This window comes from Melozone crissalis, unplaced genomic scaffold, assembly GCF_028551555.1.
Source record: "Melozone crissalis strain CALT ecotype California unplaced genomic scaffold, PUWL_Pcris_2 ptg000027l_1, whole genome shotgun sequence".
NCBI classification, from domain to species: domain Eukaryota; kingdom Metazoa; phylum Chordata; class Aves; order Passeriformes; family Passerellidae; genus Melozone; species Melozone crissalis.
This window is the reverse complement of record NW_026535805.1, coordinates 43,119,157-43,145,732: the sequence shown is the minus strand read 5'-3', so window position 1 is coordinate 43,145,732 and position 26,576 is coordinate 43,119,157. Positions and strand designations below refer to the sequence as shown.

General features: G+C 35.8%; 1 protein-coding gene across 5 annotated transcripts in view; it reads right to left on the bottom strand.

Annotated features, from left to right (window-relative positions):
- Positions 1 to 26,576, bottom strand: part of PTPRK (protein tyrosine phosphatase receptor type K) — a 296,457-nt gene that overhangs the window by 206,146 nt on the left and 63,735 nt on the right. For all 5 annotated transcript variants that reach the window (XM_054279018.1, XM_054279017.1, XM_054279019.1 and 2 more), the window contains exon 3: positions 1,119 to 1,200. In XM_054279018.1, the coding sequence (XP_054134993.1) occupies positions 1,119 to 1,200 (82 nt within the window). The remainder of the gene's footprint in view (positions 1 to 1,118; positions 1,201 to 26,576) is intronic.

The following is a 26,576-nucleotide window of genomic DNA, read 5'->3' as shown; positions in this document are numbered from 1 at the left end:
GGAACAAACAGGGTTTAAACATCAGTAACAAAAAGAGCTTGTCTGAATACCATAACATACTGATAATGTGCTGGGATGACTGTACACGAGTGCCTTTTGTTTTGGCACTTCAAAACAAAACACAAAGAAGAGAAGGAAAATACATATGAAAGCCAGATATTGAATCCAAGCAGAGCTTTGCTGAGTACAGGCATCAGATAGCTGGGATGACTGAAATATTAAAAAGGTAACTCAGTCAAATACCCTGTAAGCTTGGTAGATCCCAAGAGTTATAATTTTAAAAGGAGTAGAAGAAAACATGATTCAAGGCTGCCACTGGAACTTTATTATTTGGCATAATTTTGCAAAGTTGGAGCAGGATATTGTTATGTCCTGGTCATTTCAGAAAGCAATTAAATTATTAGCCATGTGGTACATTAGAATGAAATCATATTTTAGAGAGAGTATTTCTAGGAGAAGATGAGAAGAGTTAAACAGAAAGAAATTGCAAAAAAATTTTGATAACAAGTGCTAGAAATGCACAGTAACAATTTCTTCCTCACAACCTTTTATTCATAGAATATTCTCATTGTCATAACTTGTGTTTGCATGTATGCAATTATTCTCCAGGATTAGCAGAGAAAGGCAAACATAAATGCCTGAAGCCTGTCCACAAAACAATAAACAACATGCAATCTCTCAGTAGTTCAACAGCCAGAAGCCTTTTTTTTTTTTTTAATCTATTTTGTCTGTTTAGAAAAAAAAAAGAAAAAAGAAAAAGGGTATAAAATCTGATAAACCTCCTACAAGCATCTGCCAATTCAGTTTTCTTTAATCAGTGAGTATATACATTAACATTAAAACACATTTTGATTATACACACCAACTGTGTATGAGTGAAAAGACTTTGAAGAATGCCCTTTTTTTTTTATCCCTGTATAATTTACTTCTGGCAGAAAAAGATTTCACCCAGGTAAATCACTATTGCAATCACATTTCTTCCTGGAAGCTGCAACAAAAATACTATTGAAAGAACAAAGAATATCAGTGATCCAAGTGATGAAAACTGAGCAGTCCACAGCAATATCACATATGTCCTGAAAAGACAGAGAAAAATGCAGCTCTTAATCATTACTTACCGCAAGGGTAACTCAAGACCTGGATGTCATCAATGGCAATGTAGCCATTTCTTCCATCTGAGACTTCAGCTTCAAATATTACCTGTCAAAATGAAAGAAAAAATGTTTACAACACTCATTTCTACAGAATTCCCCCGGTGGCAAGCGTGTAGATATAAGACACGTTGCCTTTTTCATTTAGTTGAAGTTCCTACAAGGTTTGACAACTGAATGGAATATTTATTAGTCAGTGTGGTGCAGTTCCATACCATTCGTATACATGGCTTGCTTTGGATTTGCTGCTCATAGCACACCAGAAAAATACATGTTTAACTGCATACTGCTTTATCTCAGCTAAATGTGCAAACATTATTCAATTCTGAAAAAATGCCATTACTTTCAGACAGGTTAGACATCACAGCACACAGGTGATCAACCAATTTTAAGAAAATTTGTTTTCTTCCTGGGGGTCACAATGTAGTCTCCTGTAAAGTTCTGCAGCTCAGTTGCACAGGAAAACACAGAAATAGTGCAGCACTCCCCAGTGGCAACAAAATGAACAGCTGTGACATGAGATTTATGCAGTTGACATTAACTTCATTCTTCCTTCTTGCAAGGCAGCGAGGAAATTCCTATGTATGAAGAAAAGGAAGACACTGTCTTCACATCCAGTGTCTTGTCCCACCCAAATGGGCCGTTAATAACAAAGAATTGCTTGGTGGTGTTTCAGCGAGTTCCTGAAATTGTGCTTTGACTGCAGAAAGAAGATGCCTGTGGGGAATGTATATTTTGATAGCACTGGACTATAATCCTTCTTCTAGTTTCTCCAGACATTCTTGCTAAGACTGCACTTCTAGCCAATTTCTTTTTTTTCCTTCTAATTTTATTTGCACCCAAATGGAATTTAGTTACAAGAACCACTTCATTCTCTGTCTCTTGCTCCTGCCTTGGCCAACAACAGCGTGATGGAAATTAATTTAGTGTCTGGAAATCCTACTTTCATAGTGTGCCTTTTCCATTGACCTTTCTGACCAGAGCACTGTTTGACAATGTCTACCCACTCTTCAGGCATTTTCAGAGAGCTGGCACTTGTTCCCAGTAACAAACATCAATATAACTATCTTTAATTCTTTAATAGTTTGGATTATCATCTTTTTTTTTTTTTTTTTACTTAAATGGTTGCATGGTATGGAAGACAACTTGGTAAGAAAGAAACATTATAGTTAAAGTCCTTCTGACAGACTGGTTTCTTTGAAGCACAATACAGTTCTATAACATACACAAACTCTGAAAGTCCCTTGTTTCTCAAAGTCTAGTTAAGAAATTTGTGCGCCAATGCTAAGAACTGAACGAAATTTGCACCTCATTCTAACTGGGTTGTTATGGATTCACTTGGAAATAACTTAGATCCAATTCTCAGGAAAGCTCTGGCTATATAAGTGTGTCCTTCTCCTGTGTGTTGATACCTTCATACACTCGGAGTCAGAGGACAGAAAGCTACATTTCTTGGGATACTGCTGGGAATTAATTTACTTCAATTTTTTTCCCCTCTGCTAGATGCATTTTAGTAATCTCCACCCTGTAGGAGTAGGAAGCTATCAGAAAAGGAGAAATCCACAGGAAATAGAAAGATAAAAGACATGGAGAACCATGAGAAGAAGAAAAGTAACAAAAAAACCCCCTAGAAAACATGGAGAAACATGGAAAGATAAGAATTTATGAAAAGTTATAAGGCACAAGGTTCCCAAGGTAAGAAAAATACAATAATTAAAAAGACAGATATTAGAGAGCTAATATTTCATATATATAGTATCATTTTTATATTCATAATTGGTACAAATACAACTATGAAATATTCATAACTATGGATGAAATAAAGCAAAAAAGTGCTACTCAGTTAAAAAATTATTATCAGGCTTTAATTTGATAACATCTGTTCACATTTAAAATGGGAAATGGAAAAAGGCAATTGTATATATAGGTAAAAACAGCAGTTCAAAATGCTGACAAGTCAGGCAAGAATCTGAAGTAGTTCTTTTCCTCAAATACACAAACTTCTTGAGAAAAAACAGATTGTTGAGCCATTGCTTTCACCAGAGGGGTCTTATCCTAATAAGACACAAGTCTTCGAGAGTGAATCCTGCACTTCATCTGCACTGCTCTTCAGTTTGCAGTCCTAGAAAGAATGGCTTTGACAGTTTTGTTTTAGCTGAAAATAATTCAGATTATCACTCTCAGCAGAAAACATTAGCTGTCTGCGCAACCATAAATGTCCTTCCACTTATTACAATTTAATTGTATGTCCATATAGTGCACTTCTGAAAGATGCTCACTTTCTTTAATGGAGAAGAGAGAGAAACTGTTTCCAGGGGATGAATTGGGCTGGCACAGAGCAGGCTTATGGAGACAACTATCCTGTCTCATTTGTACTAGAACTGACACAATGAATGAGAATGGGAAGTGCTGAATATTTCAGGTAATTCAAATGCTACTCAAGGGAATCAGACTTGGTCTCAGAATGTTCTACATAGTTCCAAGATGATACACAAGTAGTCATTTTCTTCTCCAAATAAAATAGCATATCCTTGTTCATGAAGCACCTACATTCAGACACAAATTAAGATCCAGGGCCAGAACTCCCTGAACTGGACACACTGCTACGTATTTAGCCATTCCTAACGTATTTCTTGTCCATATACTGGGCCATTTTCTCCCAAAAACCATGCAAGCTTTTAGTGAACACAGTGCCATTTGGAAAAATCTATGGGTTTACTATTGACAGCATTAAGAGAGATTTCCACTTGTATGGTTTATACCAGACTTCATTTAATGACCCAAATCAGTGACAAATTGATCCTAGCCAGCCTTGTATATTATTCACAACTTTGTAAACCTCTAGTATATATCCCAAATGTAAATGCAAAAGTAATTTTGTCTCAAATTTGAAGAGTCCCAGATTTTTCAGCCAAACTCATATAAAAACCATTTCCTGTTCTTTGATCATGCTCATCCTTCTCTCTAAAGCTCTTTCTAACAACAATATATTCTTTGAAGATAATGAGAGCAGAGTTGGCACACAGTAATCAAAATATGGGTGAGTCATAATTTATTCAACAGCTTAACACCACTACCTAATTTATACTGAACTTATTTAACCATTCTTAACACTTTATTTTCTTCTTTTGACCATCACTGGGCTCTATGCTGATGTTTTCATGAACCCTGCAATTTTGCTGCAGAGTGGCAATGGCAAGCTTCCACTGAGTCCATCATTCTGTGTGTGAAATTTAGATTCTATGGAGTGTGCATTTTTTAATATCTCATTATCAACACTAAAATGTGCCTGTCATTTTATTTTCCAATCACTTTCAGTTGGCGAGTCCTTCTACAAGATCTCATAATTACATACTGTCCTTGCAATTCCAGTGCAGCTTTTACCTACAAACTTCTGTGTTTGTACTGTTTTTTGGCACCCACTGTGGTCCCATATGAACATGATGACACAATTCTGTATCTAAGGAAGTATCTCATAGAATGGCAGCTTGGCTTCACTATAAGTTTGTGCAGGGGGACATTTGGAAATCTAACTAGATCTAGATTCTGTTAATCACATCACTCTTACCTATAAACTTGTCATCTGTAAAGGGCTGCAAGCTAAAAATTAGGTGTGAAAATGCTAAGAAGAACAAAATAAAAATAAAAATAAATAAATAAATGAAAGCTGTTTTGGTTTAGGCACTGGAAAACAACACATACCTTTTCATATCCCAGCTCCAAAATCCAAAAGATGACAATCACTATTTATCTAATATTATTCCAGAAATAAACATTTTTGACCAATTTAAATACTCAACAGCGTTTGAATGCAATGGAAAAAGTAGTAATTATTACAGCAGAAACTCCTACAGGCATTTAGTTATTCAAGTTTAATGCTTAAGCATCAACTTATCAAGCTTAATGCTTAAGAAACACTTCAACCTCCACATTGCAGGAGGCATTGTTAGGGCTGTGAAGCAATCATCACAAAGGCTAAGCCTGCACTTGCAGGAATATAAGAAATGTACTTCTTAAGGACTGGCCTCACTGAATTTTTAACTCTTGTCAGGATCCAAAAGTTTATTTACCATCATCATTAGCTCATTTGAGGCACTGATCAAAACAAGCACTCCCAAAGCATACCTAGTCAATTAATGTAGTCAGAAAAGAGGGAAAACAATTCTGTATAGCCCAAAGTCCACCCTTAGGAATACAATTCTTCCTAGGCTTTGTAAAAACTGTTTTCTTGTAAGCAATGCAACATCAGCAAGAATGGTGTTTTCAGCACAATTTGGAGACCTTCTTTGTCCTTTCTCCACTTGACTAGTTCTGACCAGTCATGGTAGCATGGTAGTGAAGGAGGCACAATCTCCCAGTTTTGACATCAGTTCTGCCACATCATCATATATAGAAAGCAATGCCTCAGATAAAAGTCAGTATTAAAAGGTTTAGTTACAACAGAAGAGTAGTGTTTCATTGACAATTTTTTCCCGCTAGGCTCTAATACATATAATTAGGGAGAGATGAAGAAGAATTGGGAGATGAAAATATAAAGAAGGTTTTTAAAGGAAAAATTTAGATACTGTAATTTCCATAAAGCATTCAACCTACAACATACTTTTCTTCAGGCACAGTAGGGCCTCTACTAGCTAGGTTATCTGAAATTCAACCTGTACATGGATGAATTCCAGTGCTTGGTGGAAAGGTATACGAGAGAGCTGTGTGCAGACAGAAGTTAACACATCTGTGACAAACCACAGTAAAACCAGAGTACAGCACAAAAAAAAAAAACCAAAAAAAAAAACAACCAAACAAGCAAAATGACTGAAAAAAAATGACTGAAAAACCCTATAAAAACAAACAAAAAAACCTCAACCAAACCAAAAGAAGCAGTGAAATTATATCAACAAACTTCACCAGATGTGTTATATTAACCTCATCAGATATAAAACTTCAGTCTTTCATAGAAATATAAAAAGAAAACTTTAATTTTTTTTTCTACTTCATACACACCTCTTTCTTTCATTGTTTTTCAGTTTTGTAACAGCACAGTAGGGTATTCCAGATATACCCATACCTAGTACTTGCAATAGAATTGATAAAGGTTAAACAGCACATAGAAGGTTTGTTTTGCAGTAAAATAATTCTCTGCAGATGAAATGCCATGCAGAGCAAGACCAATTATAAATAAAACAGTAACAAATCCTATTCACTGACAAGTTTCTAGCCCTATTCAATGCTTTCACAGTGTTAAAGGCATTTTAAAACACTGAATCAAACGTTTTAATTACCAAGAAGCAAAAAATTAATATAAACATCAAAACAGTGTCATGTTACAAAAGGCAATGCTTAATGGAAGCTAGCTGAGAGGGGCAGCTAAAGAAATTTTATCTAACATACAAAAATTTTGTTGACATAATAAAAAGCATTTCCCTTGTGAAAGTTACAGACAATTTTGCTGAACTAATTTAGAAATCATGAAAACATAATTAATTCCACTTGAATGCTCAAGTAATCCTGTGAGGCAGCCTTTGCAGCTGACATGACCCAGGAGAATTTTAGCACAGCAAATCAAACACTTGGGTGAAAACTCTGGAATCTCAAGTCTGCCAGGCCAGCTAACACTCAATTACTTCTTTTTCCTCAATAAAACACCTCCTGACATTGGAAGCCAAAGGAGTTAAGGCTATCTTGTCGCTGGTATCCAGCTCGGCTGGTCATCTCAGATTCTTTGACCATCTCAGTCACCTACAAAGAACCCTGACATTCACAACTCCTCTCATCCCTAAAGTTACCTTAAAGTTTCACTTGACACAGGGAAATCTGTACTCCAAGATTCATTTCTATTTGTGCTCTCTGGTGAAGGATCACACACAAAAAGCATGCCTCCAAAGGGTCCTAAAGGGTGATCTTTTAAACAATTTATTAGTGGTAAGTGACCTAGCTACCTATTCAATCCCTGAGGAAAAAATCAAAAACCAAACAGAAAACAAAGCCACACCACAAGTGTAAAATCATCTCTTTGTGTGAAAGCAAGAACTGTAGGTTAGGTTTTGTTGAGCTAAACAATTCAAACATGATGAGAACTAATAACAATGTTTTACTTCCACAAACAAGATACATGTTCCAGAAAACAGATAATTAATATGAAGCATAACAAGCCTTTGGAAGGACCTGTATGACAATTGCCTGATGGCAGGAAAAGCTAGCAATTAGACTTGGTGACCCTGGAAACCACTTAGCAACACAGTGAACATCAGAAAGGAAAACAAAAAAATCACATCTCTGCACTTATCTTTGCTTACTTCTTTCAAGTTACTTACGCCAAATATTTCTAGACTCCTCCTAGAAAATATCTGGATGAAGAACCATACATGGATGAGTTACAGCTACTCTGGCTTTGGAGCAGTAGTAGTTCATGATGTGGGAATATTTACAGTTTTGTAAAATCCCACCCTGCTCTTGACTGACTGAAGGACTTGAGAAAAAATATCCTTATGTAGCCCATAAACACCAGATCATCAAAAAACCAAAACATTTGTTTAAGGGTGGAAGCTCTTACATGATTCAGATTTTAAAATAACAGTAATGACATGTACAAAAGTATGACTCTTAGCCATGGGCAACAAAAGATTGATAACACTGTAAATCACAACATTTAAAGGCTAAAATTGGGAGAGCAGCAGTAAGAGACAAGTTAAGAACCCACATGAAATACTCAGTGCTTTGCTTATTTTTGTGATAGACTAAAAGCTTAAGGAAACTCTTCCTAGTAGCACAGAAGCAGTCCTTTGGAACATGGATAGCTACCTGAAAATGCAGGAATGCAAGCTTGGCTTAATGCCACCTCTCCAAACCTAGAGCAGAGGTCAGTCCTTTTTGACTTCCAATGACCTTTGGGAATTCCCTATCATGTGGAAAATTTTTGAGCAGGACTTGATAACCCACAGAGTTGCCTTTGAACTTTGACCATTCTGATTTTCCTAAACAGTTGTCCTACAAAATAGTTTTATTTCACTTACATTAAACAGAAGGGTTTAAGTTCAATTTTGACTATGTATTTTCCAGATACTCACTATGGGTTGGATTGAATATAATCCTTTTCTCTGTAGAAACTGTTAATTGAAATGTTTCATGTATGCATTTTACAACTTTTAATATTTACTAGATGTATTCAGCCAGAATGCTGGCTACCAACTAACACCTGCTGGTTTTATGATGATTCCTGCCTATGAAATATTTGTGGGATGATTGAAGCACTATTTGAATAAGTTGCCTGGAAAGGTTTGCTCTCCCCTCCCCTAATAACCTAGTAAAAATATACTATCATCCATCAACAAAGTTTTGAGCTGTAAAATGTTCTCCAGCAACCATTTTTAGCCACAGAGAAGCAGAGACACATTCAAGGGACAATGCAATGTACTTCCAATAGCCTTGCCCTACCCTCGGCACTTGTAGGGTGAGCTCACAGATACTTCCCTGACAAATGCTGACATATGAATAAGCAACTTTTTTGATAATGAAAAAAAAAAGTGCTAATTCCCATATTTCCATGTGAGAATCCAAGCCTAAATGATCATGCTGCCTTGGACTATGGAGCTGACTCCATAAATTAACTTGTATGCTTTTTTTGATACTTTTTTCTTTCTTTTTTTTGTATCTCAAAGCTTTTCTGTGGTTTTTTTTTAATGGACCAGAAGTTTAAGAGGGTAGTCATTATAGTCTTTTAAGTGATGAGAGTTTATCAGCAGTAACTACAAGCCCAGCAAATCCATATATTTATCAAGGATAATCATAGGGCCCTAATTTACAGTTAAAACAAGTGCATAGAAAAGACAGAGCAAGCAAGTTCTCCAGAAGCACATTACTGCAAAGAAATCAAGTATAAAATGGCTTTTGTCACAGTGAAGCAAAGGAATGCAAGCTAAACTTTGTTAGCCATTATTCATTGGTCCACAGTAGCTTTGAACAAATCAGTTTGACAGGTTGCACCTTTAATGTAAACAGAAAAATTTCCACATAGGGTTAGAATAGAAGAACAACCCCAAGCCACGCCTAATAACTGATTCAACACCTTATTTTTTATTCCTACTACAACTGAAAGAAATTAATTCGTCATGGTTGGTAAAGTGACAGCAAAGCCTACAAAATTCGTATTTGTCAATGAAAAAGCAGAAGAACCAGGTGGTTTTCGAGAGCAGGATACATTGAAATTGAGACCCTGAAGAAGAAAGAGCTTAAAGTTTTGTCTCTGTCTCCCTAAACTGACATACCTTTAAAAAAAAACCAAAATGCATCTCCACAGATACACAATGGTACCCACAGTTTTTCACTCTAAAATTTAATTTTGTGAAGGAAAAAAAAAAGGCAAAACACAAAATCAAAACCACCCCACAAGCCCTAAACAAACAAAACTAGCTGAATCTTTCAAAATATATTAACTGACATCCTTGTACATGTCTTATCCAGGGTGTACACTTGGGACCAAATTTTGATGATTTTGTCTTCACTTAGACTACCTAGAGAGCTACAAAGAGAGAGACCTTGAAAAAGTCTCTAAATACTAGATATGCCAGGCCTCCAGATACTGATGTAGTTTCAACGAGTCTTTCTGAATATTATCTTCCTTCTTCTGAAAACATTAGACCAACATTGAAACCATTTAAATTGTCACTACTACTTGGTTATACATAATATCATATGCCTTGGTTAATGAAATCAGACAAGTCAGATTAATTCCCTAATTTCCTACTTAGAGAAGAAATTTGTCTTTGAGATTGTAACAGTGAAATATTTATTTTTCAAGGCAGTAAAGGTAGTAAAAAAGATAATAAAGAAGACAAAGCAGCAAAAGCAATAGCTGTGAAATCTGTCTGCGATGCTAAGTAGATAAACATCAGTCAGAAATGATACCAGATCTACATTTCCCTGCCACTAGCAGTGACCAATATGTTAAATTAACTCAGAAGAGTTTCTCCAGGTATATTTTCCTGGGATATTTTTAGAGCTTTTAGGCATTGCATCATTAACAGTAAAAGAATTAAATACAGAATCATTGTAGTTTCGTAAATTTAATTTGGAGTAGAAAGCTAAAGGTATTCAGCTTATATTCTCAGTTTGCAGGGAGAAGGATGAAGGAGTTACACACCATTAAGGAGCTCAACAAATGAAACTGGATCAGAGCAGAGAAGACAAGTTACTGACAAGTCAAGTAGGGCGCATCACACAAAGATAAAAATTAACCAGACAGAGACTTGGGGCAAAGAATTTCCTCTGTCCTCCCTTAAAACCCTTAACTTCAATATATCCACTGAAGTCTTCCTAGTTGTTTTCCTTTCCACCTTCCCTCTACTATCAATCTGCAAAGACATCTGATACTTCAACTAGCCTTTGAACAAACAAGCTAATCTGAAAAGTCAAACAAAGGAATGATGAATCCTAAATCCAAGAGAAAAGGGTCTCTCTGTTCTCAAAACAAATCCATTTTATATTTTTTAAGTGCTGAAGATTAATACTGAGCAGACCTTTAGGTGTACCATGTAAACTATTTCAGAATTTTGCCTACCAAAATGAGTAATGTTTTTGGTCTCTGGTATTGCACTTGAATGTATCATTTTTCTCCGCAGAAAAGGGAAGGCAAAAATACTTCCCAAATTAATATTGTCTCCCAAAAGGGAGAAATAGCCAACAATCATTCATAATAACATTCTTTGAACTTTTTCAGGATAATACACCAACTTGTTTGGGTTTTTTTTTAATTGTTCAGAAAAATAGCTGTGAAACACCAAGCAATTACTATTCTTGAAACAGCTGAGGTTTTATAATGAGCAGAGTAAACTTACCATAGCTTCTTTTAATTTGAAACACATATTTTTAACATGCCTATAAAATAATTTTCTAACAGATGGAATATTAAATGGCAGAAAAAGACTGCATAGATGAGTACTAACCTTTCACCTCGTAAAATTGCAATTTTTATCTACAATGAGGAGATAAGAGAGAAGGACATCCTTACCAGTAACCTTCAGATAGGTTAAGATAAATTTAAAGCCCAAGACAAACATATTTTAGAATCTCTGCTCTCAAGGTTCATTGTTCATTATTGCAAGCCATTGTAAGTTATTAAAGATTGTGCCACTGGCTATTAAAGGAAAGTCATAACCTATATTTAAAATGCCCTTTTTTCCACTGAGGGGGCAGGGACATAATCCCACCAGTGGATCCAGTTGATATCTGTATCACAGCACTCTGCATTATGTTCAACACAGTGCTTTTCACTTATATGACATTTTATAAAAGATGACAAAGGCAATTCTTAAGTGGGAGTAAATTAGGGCTTGCGATTGGAATGATGATTTCTCTCCTTACCAGACTGAGGCTTCTGCAGTCACAGCCAATTATCATCATGTTCAGTTCACAAAGGTTTGCAGAACACCACAGGCCACAAGAAATTCCCAACATTATAACACAGCTTTAACAACCACAGACAAATACCAGGCAAAAGCCAAGAGTACATTGCTCCACCACAACAAACACTGAGAAGGCAGTGCCCGTATCTGTCACAAAATCTCTTCTGTTTCCTAGTGGAAAATCCATGTAGATTTAAATTAGCAAAGTTCACCATAGAATATACATTTACTTTTTGCTCACATTTTAAATACATGTGCAATAATATTTATTTTCACAATTCTAAAGATGAGCTACAAAAATTATTCAAAATCCATCTCTGTGTTAAAAACTACAGACCTTGATCTGTTTACACGACTTCTTCTGGATATCAATTGCCAAAAATCTTTTAAATAAAACTACAATCCTAAATGTAGTACAAAGTTCAACTACATATACACACATATATATATTATCATACATATACATATATATATATGTATATATAACATCTGGTTATATATACATAATGTCCAAATGAGATACTAGAGACACTAGAGAAGAACAAGCCATCCACTTATAGCATATAAAAATATTTTTGCATTTAGTAATTGATATAGAGGTGTGTGCATGAATGTGCTTACATGAGCCAATACATAATTTGAATTTGGACAAGATATTGATTACACACAATGAACAGGGTACTGTGTCTTAGCAGATATTAACTATGTTTATCCAGAGATGCTGATAAGCTGTCAGACTCATGATGTCATTTTTAATTAGCAACATTTTCATATATTTTCATAAGTTCCAGTGATCCACATAGAGTTACCAGATTCCTTTCTGGTTTCCCTTGCATAAAACAGACACAGTTCTTTTCCATGTAACTTTTAGGCTCTACTTCCCACATCTCTTGGCAGCTATGATCTAAAGAATACTGATTGCAATGTGTAATACCTGCACCTGACATACAACACTGAGCAAGCTCATCTTAACTCTATAAAAGAAACACTCCCTTAAGTCAAAGGTAACTTGTACAAAACTACCAAAATAAACATGGAGATCCTAAAACAACTTCCAATGTTTTCATTCAATGTCAGACTTTCCAACACCTTTCTTAGGAAATAAAAATCATTTCAAGGAAAAATTAACACATAACATGCTCCATATGAAAACTTCACTTCTCCTCATTTTTCCTTTCCTCAACAAAATGTTCCCTTCTATCAGGCATTTCTTGACAGCTTTCTGTGTTCCAGACTCTCTCCTCATTTGCCACCTTGCTCCCCTCACTCCTTCCCAGAATACACACTCAATTTGCACATGTGAAAACAAGGCTTCCTGCAACTACAGCTCCATCCTCCTTAAGTCTCTGTCTATCTTTTCAAAGTTGGCATGTCCAAAAGAATCATTTCACTACTCCATTTCCTTGGTTCATCTTTCAAAGCAAAAGTACCATCACCAAGCTGCATCCCTCAATAAAACTAAGATTCATTTCCATCCTCATCTGACAAGCTTAGCATTGTCTCTTCCAAAATTGAGTGCACTTAGCTTCCATAGTGCCATTTTCTTTTAGGTCTTCTATTTAGGTATTACCTGAGGTTTCTCTTATTCCTGTAAGCACTGGAGCTTCACAGGAGCTTTACACTATGCTTAAGACTCATTCTCTGCTTCCTCATTGCTGACACCCTGAAACACTAAAATAGCTATAAACCAAAACTTATTTCTATACTTTTGAAATAAAAAGTCAAAACGGTGGGGGAACTTCTGGTGAGGTAAGTAAACATTTTCCATCTAAGACCAGATTGAAAGGCCAGAGCAGAAATAAAATAAATGCAATTATGAGACTGGAGACACAAGCATCAAGATATCACAAAGCAACAAAGACACCAAACTAAAATTCAGTTGGCACAAATTCCAAACTCCAACTACTTACTTTGTCACATCTTGTGTAATGGGCATGTCTGGTGCTGCCCACTGTTGTCATAATAATGGGTATCACCAAATAGGGAGGAAAAACCACACACAAAATGACTGTAGATCACACTACAGGTAGTCCTAGATTTTACCTCACTTCCAAAACATCTAGTAATACAAGAGCCAGTGCTGAAAGAATTTTGGAAATAAAATAGTCACAGATTTCATGAGTTATTTGTATTGTTCATATTCTTCAGATTTTCTTCCAATAATCTGTCTTTAATCAGTTTGGAAATTGGAGTGCTGTACTTTCTTTTGCTGCTGCTTCTCTAACACTTTCTTAGCTGATAGTACTTTTCTAAGTTATTTTGCCCATTTTTCCATTTCATCCACAGATATAAATTGTGCTCGCACACACACAGAGGAAAATTCTACTCTTGCTTGATATGAACAGACCATATGTCTGTGAAGGCAAAACTTAACATGAGAGAGAAATATGTAAAAAACAGTTTCATAAACAGAATTTTGCTTTGCTTCCAAGTATCTTAGCCATGCATTTCAGACCCTGTCTTCTTGCAGCTTCAAGCCAGATATGCCAACCATGTTAGCCAAACCTTAGCCTGAGGTTTCAAGGCATTCCAGTTACAACACTCAGCTCTTTGGATTCCAGAATTCTAAACAGATCTTATCTCCCCACAGTGTTCATACAGCATCAACAATTATATTCTCTCAGTGGAGTGTGTCGGCCGCGTTCAGGCAATCCCTGTCCTGACACTAACCAAAGCTTGAGGTGTGCCAATTGCAGAAAGCTGATAAAGTCTCCATTATTGGAAACTAGATACCAGAACACACACACTCACATATGAAACATGCTGTCTCCTCCACTGCACTTTCTCCTCAGCTACCCTGGCCTGAAATGACAACCATTAATTTTTGAATTTAATTGCTCATTTAGGTAAGTTATACTTTGGCTAAGGATGCATAATAAGTAACATGAACAGTAACCAAATACTAATAAAATATTAATTAAGAAGTATTTGTGATATGTAAGAAAATTGGTGCGATTATATCTTGTATCATGGTGGTGTAATGCCCCAGAGAGGTTCAGTTAATCATGTGTCACCTAAAGCAGCATGACTATTATTTCTAAAAAGCAAGCTGAAACATCAAACTTAACAGTAGCTTTAACTCTATACCCATGTTTACTTAAGACCTCAACTCATGACATTTGAGCACAGAAGCTCTACCCAGATTTAATTATTTTAAAACAAACACCTCACAAAACCTATCCTTTTTAATTTACTTCATAACATTTGCTAAAATTACTTTTGCAGACCTTGCTTAGAGAACCATAAATATGATTCAGTAACTTTTATGGCCAGCTCCTTTATAGGCAGCAAAGAGAAAACTTTTCACTAACAAACACACCAAAATACTACAAGATATTCAAAGATCACCTTTAATTTACCAACATTTGCCGATAGCTACAATGACTGATATCCCAGTAGATGGCTTCTCCTCTGTAATCAGAATGGGAAATAAACCATGTACCTTGGCAAAGCAGACTTCCATTTCAACCAAGGTAAACAGTGATAGGACAGGGCTATTCAAAGCATTTCTGTTCCCCTTTCTCACTGTGATTTCTGTTTAATAATGGCAGATACGACAAATTGAGTAATAGTCATTTTGTCCTTTGGCATATCTGGCTATCCTTGGCTTAAGCTTAGTCAATCCTGTGCACAGAACCAAAGTCAAACATCACGGTCCTGACAAAACTAAGTGATGAATAAGGACAATACAAACTAAAGAAAAAAACCTGTGTGATCCATCTCTGTGCTGTAAACAGGGCTGTGGATGTGAAAAAATTCAAGGTATTTGTAGAACAATAAATTCAGTGGATGTCAGAATATCTAGGGACTTGGGGGCTATTCATCTTGTGCCTGAGAGATATGGAAAACAATCCCTTACTAACAGTCATGCTTTCTTTTCCTCCTTCCTCTTCATCTTATGTCATTTCACTGTAAGGTATTGAATGCCTCAAATCTTGCATCCAGGATGGACTCCTGAGGACAATATGCTTTCATTGTGAGCTAACACATTTGTTATGGATATGTCGGGGTATTAACACATACCTGCATGTGCACATAGGATTTTTTCCTGTTTAAATTGCCACTCTCTCTAGCAACACAGAAGATTTCAAGACACTGTAAGAGAGCTTCAATAAAAACTTCTGTTTGCTGTAGAAACTCCATCCACACACAATATAGAGTAGAAAAGGAAGTATACTATTACCATGACAATTGAGTATAAGGAAACATTAACAGATGGTTATAATATCCAAGCTGAATAATTTATTGTTTAGACATTTAGACATGTCTGATTTCAACCTAGAAAACACTTTATACCTTGTATGCAAAGTAAACTTTTGATGCGCACCACAAGACTGAGGCACTCAATTATTAACAAAAAAAGTGATTAGGTTCCAAGGCTTTAAAGCACAATTCTATGAAGTGCAAAACCCAGAAATTCAGCAGCATCTCTCACTACACCTCAAATACTCTCCTGCTACTATTATGACTTAAACAAACACAAAAATAACTTGGACATATGTTAAAAGGCTCTTTTAGATAATTTTGAAAGAAATAACCAAACATATCCTTACCACAAACTTGTGATAGTAGAATAGTCCTTAATTGAAATGGAAATACATATGACCTACAAAAATAACTACTTTTTAATCAAACATTTTAATTTCCAAGGGGAAAATCCAGAATTAAAGGGAATGCTTTGGACACTGACACAGGGTGGTTATTTTCAGACAATTATCTTCAGCAGACCCTTGCATCTCTGTGTGACTAAGTTACCACAGCGCCTCATGATTCCACCAGCTTACAGAGCTCGAACATAAACCATTACAATCACTACCACACAAAAAATAGCTCGTTTATTCTGAAGATGCTCTTCCATGCACGTCCTCCATGCTCGTATACACCCATACATCAAAAACTGTAAATATTTACTATGTAGTCTCAGCTGTTAAATTTTTATTTAGTTTCAAACTCTTTTTCTACCCAGTGAACAGTGGAGAAGCTGATCAAAGGATAAGACAGAAAGAAATAATCAGGATTTGAGTTTGGTTGGTTTTATGTTTTCTCATTTTCAAAAAAAACCAAAAATATGAGATAAAAATTGTCACTGCAGCAAGAGTTCCTAAAATTAATGCAATATGAAATAAGGCTCACAGCAGTTAGCTGAATTAATTTTTTAGTGCGTGCAGCCTGAGGAAAGTGAAAATAGGGAATGGAATATTATACCTATAGAAATTTTCATGCCCTCTCTAAAAACTAACAAATTAGGACTGTATTCCAATATTTACATGTGAGTAAGACTGTTACTGAGATGTCAGACAAGAGTATCTAGACAACACATGCCATACTTCATACACAAACTTTTCTAGGTAAAAGTTGGCAAAGACACCATTTTAATAGCCCAGTTTATAACAAGGGCTACCTTGACAGGTCAATACAAATAATTTTATACTTAAACTAAATTACATGAAAGTAATTACTAAAATTTCTTCTAAAATTAAAAAAAAATCTATCATACTTAAAAATGAAAATTTTTATATTGAATTCACATCATTCTTAATTTGTTGTCTGTTTTAACTTAGCTGTCCTTTTGATCAGAAAGACTAAAGAAGGGAAAAACCCCCAAACCAACCCAAACCTTCCCACTAGGCCATTAATGAATAGATTTGACAATAAAATGAGGTCAAGTCAAAATGCTTTTCACTGACAAACCAGAGGGTAGCATCCCTTTTCATAGATTATTAGCCAAACCAGTTGCAGGAAGACACTTAAAGAAAAAGACATTCCATAAAAAAAGGAGCGTAACCACTGTATTCAAGATGATGTCTTCATTTATAAGTTTGTTCAGTATATCAAGTTAGAGTACACATAAAAAGAGATGTGCAATTTTCATTTTTCAAGAAAATCTTATTTCTCAAACCATCATTTTCTATGTTTCCCCTCTCCAGTCTTTCTGGCCATCTCCTCTTTTACTGTTTCTCACCCTCTCTGCAAAGGATAAAAGGATTTTGCTCTCCTCCAAAAGGAGTTTCGAGGGTAGTAATTTGATTTCTTTCATTTAAAGTTCTCCAGTTCATTCATAAAAAGCCATGAAGCTTCTATTCGAGAGGTATTAATATATTTTTCAAACAGATATCTGAAAGCTTCCTACATAAACAATATATTCATTTATGAGGTAGTATAGTAAAAATAAAGTCTAAAGTTGAAACTGTCCCATAGCTGGCAGCAAAAGTTTGGAACAGAAGTTTAAATTACTTAAAGCAAAAATAAATTAATAGAATCATAGAACAATTTAGGATTGAAACGACCTTGAGATCATCACTTCCAACCATTCTTTATTCACATGCTTATCTGAAAATACCTTTTAATGTCCTTTTAATTCACTCATGCAGGAGCCTGTGTATAAAAATTAAGCATATTAGCTAGGAAAAAAAGCCTGAAATCTTGCTTCTTAACTCCATACACTATTTTCTCCCTGGGAGGTGGGAAAGTCTCTTAACTCATTTCAAAGTTGTCCCTGCGAGCAAAGCGTACACTTACTTTGATCCAACCAGCAAGACCAATTTACTTGAAAGCCACTTTTCAAAAACACATGTGGCTAAATACTCCACTGAAACAAAAAGTCTTCAGCGTTTACTAGGGCAAATTTGACCAATTTACAAACTGACTTCAGCAAATCCAGCAATTACATACTTCTCTAAGAACAAAGCACTAAATTAACTTCTAAAAGACAAAATAAAATATATGTGAAACAAAAAGCTGTGTTCACACAGCGTTTCTGAACAGCAGGCAAGCATTTATTGGCCATTTCCCTGTGCTGTTAATAGAAGCTTCTTGCTGACCATAAAAATCTTGTCCAGCTACAGCAAAGTGTCAGAGGATTTGAAACCATGTTTTCCCCTTGTCTTACACTGCTGTTGTGTGTCACCTGTTGACATGACACAAAAAATGGTCAGGTTCACCCCTTCCTCCTCAGTGTTCCACAGTCACTTATCCTCTTATCCATTTACAAGCCAAACCTTGGGATCCTTTGCCCATGTCTGGGATAAATTTGCAACCATCACTGGTTTGTTTTCTAGCCCTACCTTCTGGAACCACACAGTTTTGTACATATAGGGCTTTTCTACCTGTTCTGATTTTTCATCTGTTTTTCACGCTCATATACAAAAAATGTGACAAAGCTTCTTAACAGAGGTCTGAAATCTGACTGTCTCAGCAGGACAGGAAGCAGTTTGGCAGGCTAAGGTTTGAAAATACAGTCCTGTACACCACTGCTGATAGATGGCACAGGACTTGCCAAAGGAGCAGGTCTGCTGCTTTGCTAACAGACATAGAGAATGTACATGATCTGTATTAGGAAACATGCATCCTATTGTATATTCATGGACCATGAACCCAAACCAAAAGTACATAATTATTCTTGAAAACAAAGGGTATTTTTATCACAAATTAATTCAAAATGCCTGTATCTAAGAGAGCAATTATTTTACCTGGTAACATTTACCTATAAGTGATCTACTTTCTATGGTGCTATAAATATACATAGGAGTATTAATGACTACATTATCATTTGAGCAACTTAACTCTGTTCAGTTTTTGGTTTTGGAGTTTTCTTGAAATAGTAGCTCATAACCTGTCTGGAGTACCACCTACCTAGAATTATTTCCCCTTACCTAAGAAGGTTCAATGCATATGCTTCAGCACATACTGAAAACAAACATATAAGCATTTCTTTTATTGGCATATCAGACATTTACGAAATTATTCTTTTAACTCACTGTCATTCACATTACATATTTTCCCTTTGTAAAATAAGCTGCTTGCTGCTATAAAAATGTGCTTGCTATGAATCAATAAAATATAAATCTATTTTATACAAATCAAAGACCCATCATATGTCAATGACTGCAAAGAGCACTGTGTAGCAGTTATGTTTTCAACCCACCCATGAAGATCACACACAGCTTATATTCTGCAACCTCCTATGGCAACCAATTCAAACATATTTGTTGTAAACTTCTGCTTTTTAAGAGTCAGGAAGTGCTTTGCACTCGCCTTTTTTCCAAATTTTTCATTCCATACATAGAGAGGAGTTTTGCCTTCATCATTTTCCTCCTGCCTATGTTTCAATCCATTGTGCCAGTGAGGAGCACATTGATTCCTTTTTCCTCAAACGCTCCAAGTCTTTTCCCTGCAACTAAGAGGAGCTGGTTTTGCCCAGGTGTCAAGAGTCGGCTCGTGATTTCACAGCACAAGTTGTGCTTGTGAAATATGTACCAGTGATGTGTTCCATCCACAGAGTCAGGAGGGTGTGCAAAGTGCAGACAAGGAAATCAATAAAGCTAAATATACAAATTGGCATGAATGGTAACACCAGCGCCTAAATTGTCATTTTTTCCATACATGCAGTCAGACTTGTAACTACTGCCTCATCTTTTTGCTGTGCACCCCTCAGAAGAAATCAGTTCTGTATTCTCTTGAACATTTTCCAGGCAGTAGATTCAAGGTCCACACTAGGAACTTAGATAGTTTTATAGTTAGATAGTTTTATACTTAGATAGTTTTTTGGCTTGCAGCTTCCTTTTCCACATTCTTTTGAAAAACAGGTTGCATATCTATATGCTTATTCACATACACATATAATTCATGAATGCCAGTCAGAGAAAGTAGAGAAAAGAATCAAAATGTGATTCTACCCACAAAAAAAAAAAAGCAACCTGTTATCCAGAGGTTTCTGATTAGGAGAGATCTCAAGTTCTAAAAATTCTTTATTATGATGTGCCATTCTAAGCAGCAGTTCAGTGATTTCCATCTCCTAGCTAAGGAGATATATGTTTCCTTAGCCAGAAAATGCTGCCAACAAGAGCACAATGAAGAAGATGATGGCAACTATACATTTTTTTCCTTTCTGGAAATGATTACTTACAGGACACTAAAAAATAAAGAACTTTTATTTTATTGCTTGCCCATTCAGGATGAAAGATGGTTAAAATGGAAAACCAAAAACTACAGCTCTTAAGAAGACATCTTCTTTAATGCACTAAAGAAAAACATCAGGAAGTAAGAGTGACACTTAGCAACATGAACACCATTTCATATCTGAAGAACCCTTTAGATTAGAACTTATTCTGAATTATATGGAAGCTGAATAGGTTGAGAATAGACAACTTTGCCTTTCCTCTAAATGGCTTAAAGCCAAAAAAGTACACTAAACTATTGTAACTTGTATCATTTTACTACCTACAGCATAAGCCTCTCTGGCCTCTCTAAGAATGTCAGAAGTTTATACAGGTATCCTATTAAGTTCTCTCCAAAGCAGAAGCTCCAAAAGCTTCTTGTACTTTTTACTTGACACAAAATATAATTTTTCCTGTCAAAATGTGAGTTCCAAAATTAAATATAACTCTAAAATTGCTCTTCATACTTCGACCAACTTTACAAATTTTCATAAACATATGAATCAATTGCTGTAAAGTTAACAAATATCATATAGATAGAAAAAACTCAAACCAAATTGTACTGTATTGTATAACACTACACAAAAAAAATACAAAAGTATTTACCTGACATACCATAAATGGCAAGAAAATACTCTTTTCTCCACTTGTTGTGAAATACATGTAATGAAAGTGCATATTCACTGTTTTCCTTGCTCTTGAAGGCTCTTTTCCTATGCTGAAATTTTAGGGAGTTGTTTCTCCTTCTTAAACTGCCTTTTTCTTTTATTTAACCAGAGTTTACCTAGCTGTATGGCAGGTACCATTTCAGAACAGACAAAAAACTGCTGCTATTAGAAACTAATCCCAAAAAGCTTTTTGGTTTATTTTTTCAGTATTAATTTTCTCTTTGAGATTTTTCATGTTCTATTTTTCTTTATTATTGCCTTTTAGAGCAATGATATTCCACAATCCCTCCAACAGCTTTTTCCTCCTGGTGAGTTCCTTTGCCATCATCCATGATCAACATGCAATGCTAGTAGCTGGAATTTCTCCTCAAACGTGGAATTGATTCTGTAATATTTTTATCATTAAATTTATTCAGCTCAGTCTTGTGAGTATCCCTTTCTCATCCTTTCAAATGTAACTTAAGACTACCAAAAACAATTTTGAATGATCAAATGATCAGGGAAAAAATTACCTCTTACTTAACCATCATTTTTTTAATTCATTTGTGAGGATGCTGAAGAGCAGAGCTTCCAGAGGATTTCTTTTTGAAATTCTATTACTGGGTTTTCCCTCATCTTGCTGATCTGTGACCACAAATTTCACTCCTACCTATAATTTTTTTATAGGTAAACACACTACACATTGTCTTTTTTCTATATATATATTTCAAGAAAATTTATGTCTTGACAAAGAACCTTTACTCAAAACTTGTCTCATTGAATCTCAAAAAGTATCAACTGAATCATCCTTACACTTGTCCTCCATAACTCTTTTCCATGAACTCAGAGGTCTAAGAGGAACAATTTATTCGCATGAAGGGGATGAAGATCTCTTACACTCAATTGTTCTACATTTATTCACGTGCTGGTTTTTATTAGAGAGGAGGAAGTTAATTTTCTTCATATGATGCTGCAATTTGGGTTCAACCAAAACAGTGCTGAAACCACAGGGATGTTTTAGTTATTGCTGAGCAGCGCTCGCACAGCATCAAGACTTTCCTGCTGCCATGCTGCCCCACTAGCAAGGAGGCTGCAGGGGGGCAGCAGGTTTGGAAGGGGCACGAGCAGGATGGTTGTACCCCAACTGGCCAGAGGGACATCTTCATGTCACGTTGAATTGCGCTCAGCAATAAAGTTCGAGGAAATATGCAGGAAGGGAGAAAACAGGGTTGGGGGGACAGGATGGGGGCAGGGAGAAGTGGTTTTATTTTTATTTCAGTCATTAATGCTTTAGGCCTGGTGTGTTACTGCTTTACATTCTCACTCCCTTTTTTATTACTGTCATTAGGGTATGGCTTGCACTGTTTAAAAGATCTCTTCCTCCTTGTAATAATCACCATTGCTCTGGTCTTAAATCACAGCAGCTTTGCGGTTCAGTGGTGGGCCACATTCTTGGCCCTCTTACACTTATCCTTCCAGACATCTCTCACACAGGCAGGTAGGTCCATGTTAGCTGAAATTGCTTTAACCTTTCAGCTGTTCCTTTTGATGTACTTTTTTGTTTTGCCATAGAAAAATCTCACTCCTGTGAGACTGCTCCTATGGAACGTAACAGGATCACTCCTATGAAATAGCTATCAAAACAACAACAACTCCTCAATTTTTTCTAAGGCTATACAGAGGTTTCCCTTTAGGTAAGTTTCCTAACTAGTTACATAGAGAAATAACCATTTATACAAGTGAAACCTTACTCTCCAAACTGCATCTTAACATTCACCCCACCAAAACCATATTATTGGCTTAGTATATCCCACTAAGACTAACCATCCCAGCAAGGTTGGGAGCATAGTTCTAGGATAACAGCTGTAGGACAGTTCTAACAGTCATAGTGTAACTGTTCCCAGTATTCCACTTTTTCCACAGGATTTTTGCAAAAAAAAAAATCACATTTTTCATTTTTTATGGGGCTGACTCAGTTTTGAAGAGGCTTCCTAAATGAGCTATTTGCTTAGAAGCAGAAGATTCTAAAGCTTCCACACTAACAGAGAGAATCGTAGAGTATTTCTTAAAGAATTTCTTTTTTTTTTCTTCTGCATATCTTGCCCTTTATTAAAGGAAATAAAAAGTAGTAATGAACCTACATATTCAGCAGAATAGAAGATTCCAAGCTTGTCAGAAGACTCAGGGGGGAAAAAAAACCCTCATTCATTTAAAGTCACACTAACTTTAAAAAAAAATCTAATTAAGTGTATTTTGTTCTCATTTTAACAATAAAAAAATCCCCAATTAAGTATACTTTATCTTCATTTTAACAAACTCCTTAGCAACCAAACATTGTAAGGTTTGGTTGCTATGACAAAAATTATTATAATTAATATGATTGGAAGCAAAATAAAAACTGCTGTGCACAAGAGAAGGTATAACAGACCACAATGAGAAAAGGTCATTAGATATTGTAGCTAATAATCATTAGCTGCTCTGAAAGGTCCCAAGAGAATCTTCTTTTCAGTTTCTGTATTCTCTAACATTCCTTGAATCACAAGTGAAGCTTAAGCTGAAGTATGGACTTGTCATCTCATCTACCATAAGCCAGACAAAACAGCTGTCTAGTGCAAAACTCTGGTTTTCAATCCTTCCTTATCCTTCAAAGGGCAGGAATGCAATTTCCCCATATTTAACAAATTGGCTTAAGCAGTGGGAGTTGTCTCTCTTTAAAATCTAATACGAAGAACATACTTGATGCTGTCTTTTAAAAACAGAAGCAGCTGTTAATTATAGCTTGTTCCATATCAACTTTCCCATCTTTACTACATTGTAAGTGCTACTTTGAAACGCTTTTAAGGCTTTTCAGGTTCTTAAAAATAATTTTAGATACATAATTTTTTTAATAACCATCTTTAGATAGTCATGGTTACTATTAGAGTAGTTACTAGAAGATAATGATAATTTAAGTATCAAAGTGAAGACTATGTTTAGAAACCTACTGCAAAAATTACCTTTTCAGATCAATAAATACAATTTGGTAACATTTTGACCCAGCAGATTTAAAATAATTTTTTTTAAGTAACCAAACTGCTTTATAAAGCCCATTTAAACTGTGAGCAAAATATTAAAAGTGAGCACTCAGATAAATAGTGAATGACACTGAATCATGAAAGGGATCTCTGTAACACAGCACATATAATAGGCGATTTTTTTCCCAAAGCTAATGCAGAATGCTCAGTTTTTAATACATAAATCCATAAAAATTCCTTCTTATTTCACAGCCCCAAGAATAGATCCCTGCTTGTTCAGAAAACAAGGGTAAAAAATGCTGAAATCAAGACAGTACATTCACAGGATTACTCTCAGATCCCCAAGTATTGCAGCAATTTGTAATTTCCAGCTTTTGATCATAAAAACCACTGGGGATTTACAGCTACATAAACATAAGTAAACGTTTTAAATGAGGTAATAAATTACAAACACAAGAAATTCATGGACAAAAAAAAGCATTCTTTTTCTGAAATTTGGATAGTTTTGACAACATTTTAATAAGCAGCTGACGCTTTCAGCACTTTCCTATTAGCAAGGCTGGTTTCCTTCTTAATCTCAATTGCTCCTGCCTGCCCAGTGCTGCCTCTGAGCAGCACCAAAGCTCACCCTTCCACAAGGAAAAAAAACTCTGCTGACTTTTATTGAAGGGTTAGGTCTTTCTGCCAGGCTCAGTGGTTAAGCCATTGGGTTGGTCCAATGAGTCCTAAAGCACACAGAGTGGAGGGAGTGGCCCTGCATAGCCTCAAACAGGAAGGGAAAAATTAGGTACAATTAATTTGAATTGTAACAGCTTGTCTGGGCAGTAACAGAACTGAAATCACAGAAGAAGCAGCCTCATACTTTCCTGTGGCCAGGTAATGCTTCCCTTACTAAACCCTGGGAAGGTGTGCGGGGCTGACCCATGCTGGGAATAGTGGGGAGGGAAATACGCTCCTAATCACATGTGAAAGTGCAGCCAGACTTAACAGCCTCATTTTACAATCATGCCCCAAGGATGCTCCTACGCCTTCAGTAAGTAAAGCTCCCAGTTCTAACTGCAATTGCTCAAATTTTCAAATGCCAGTCTTCTGACAGTTTTAATCTCTCTCTACTACTAGCTTGTAAAACCTGCCCACCAGGTTTCCTGCTCTTTAGACTGGGAAAGTGGGTGAATGAAGTCTTCCAATGGAAAAAATAGTCAGTTCTCTGAAGGTGCTGTAATTCAGGCAACAAGCTGATCAGAAAAATCACCGGATGTTTCCCACCATTTTTATCCAGTATCATATCATAAACCCACTGTTAAAAGTTATGGGGAGACAATAACAAGGTAATATAAAACTGAAACACTTCAGAGAAAGCAAACAAATCCCCCAGTGCAGTAGAAAAACAAAAACTACATGGAAACCACAGGGTTCTCAAACTTCATTTCTGAGAGCTAACATGTGCATCCTAATTAACTGCACTTCAACTTAATGAGATAGCAATAAACATCAGAAGTATTTGTCCTTTCAATTTCCTGTCACCATCAGTCCCTTCCAAATGTTTCTTTTTAAAAAAGAACTTATACTTCCAAATGACCAATGGCCTTAGACATGCTTCAAAAACAAAACAAAAATATTTCCCTAGTTCTTTTCTGGGATATATATGACAAGAGAAAAATAAAAAGGACAAGTAAATATTCACAATTGTAGAGGGTTTAATTTAACTGCTGCAAGGTACAGAAAAAAGTGACCTTTTGATCAGTATGACTAAGGAGAACTCATATTGCTCAATACACTTCAAGGAAGAAAGGTTTCCCCTTCTTACAAAAAATAATTAGGGGTTCAAGATGCTGGAAGTCCCTGAAAATCACATGGAAAACCAGTGTTCTGAACAGTAAGTTAAGTATTTTAAGATTTTATAACATCAGCAGAACTCAGTGTTTCTCTATTTAGATGGACAAAAAAAAAAAAACCACTTCAAATCCTGACTGACATTCTGTCTTGCAAATATCTATGTTCTGCTCTAAAGAGATGACAAGGAGTTGCTCTGATGTTTTTTTCAGAACAGTTATTTAACATTTTCCAGCTCTGCAAAGGCATGAGAACATTAAAAGTCTTTTGTTGGAAGCAGAGTGTTTGAAAGTTCATTGGCAGAGTAGTTACATCCACTTTTCAGGAACACATGACAATTCTCTCTTTGGTTTCCCCATATAGAGGGGGAAGACCACAGAAAGAAGGAGCAGCGCACACAATATGTTTTTACTTCCATCTGCCATCTGTTAACAGTTTCAGCTACTTGGATAAATATGTATTTGTACTCATCAGGAGAGATTGCAGTCTTGTCTACATGCAGTTACTCAGTACAGCTGTTCATGAACAAGTCCAAGGTAAGGGCATCCTGGCAGAACCAGTAGCTAAGAGTGAACAGAAATATAATATTTTGAAACAAGAATAG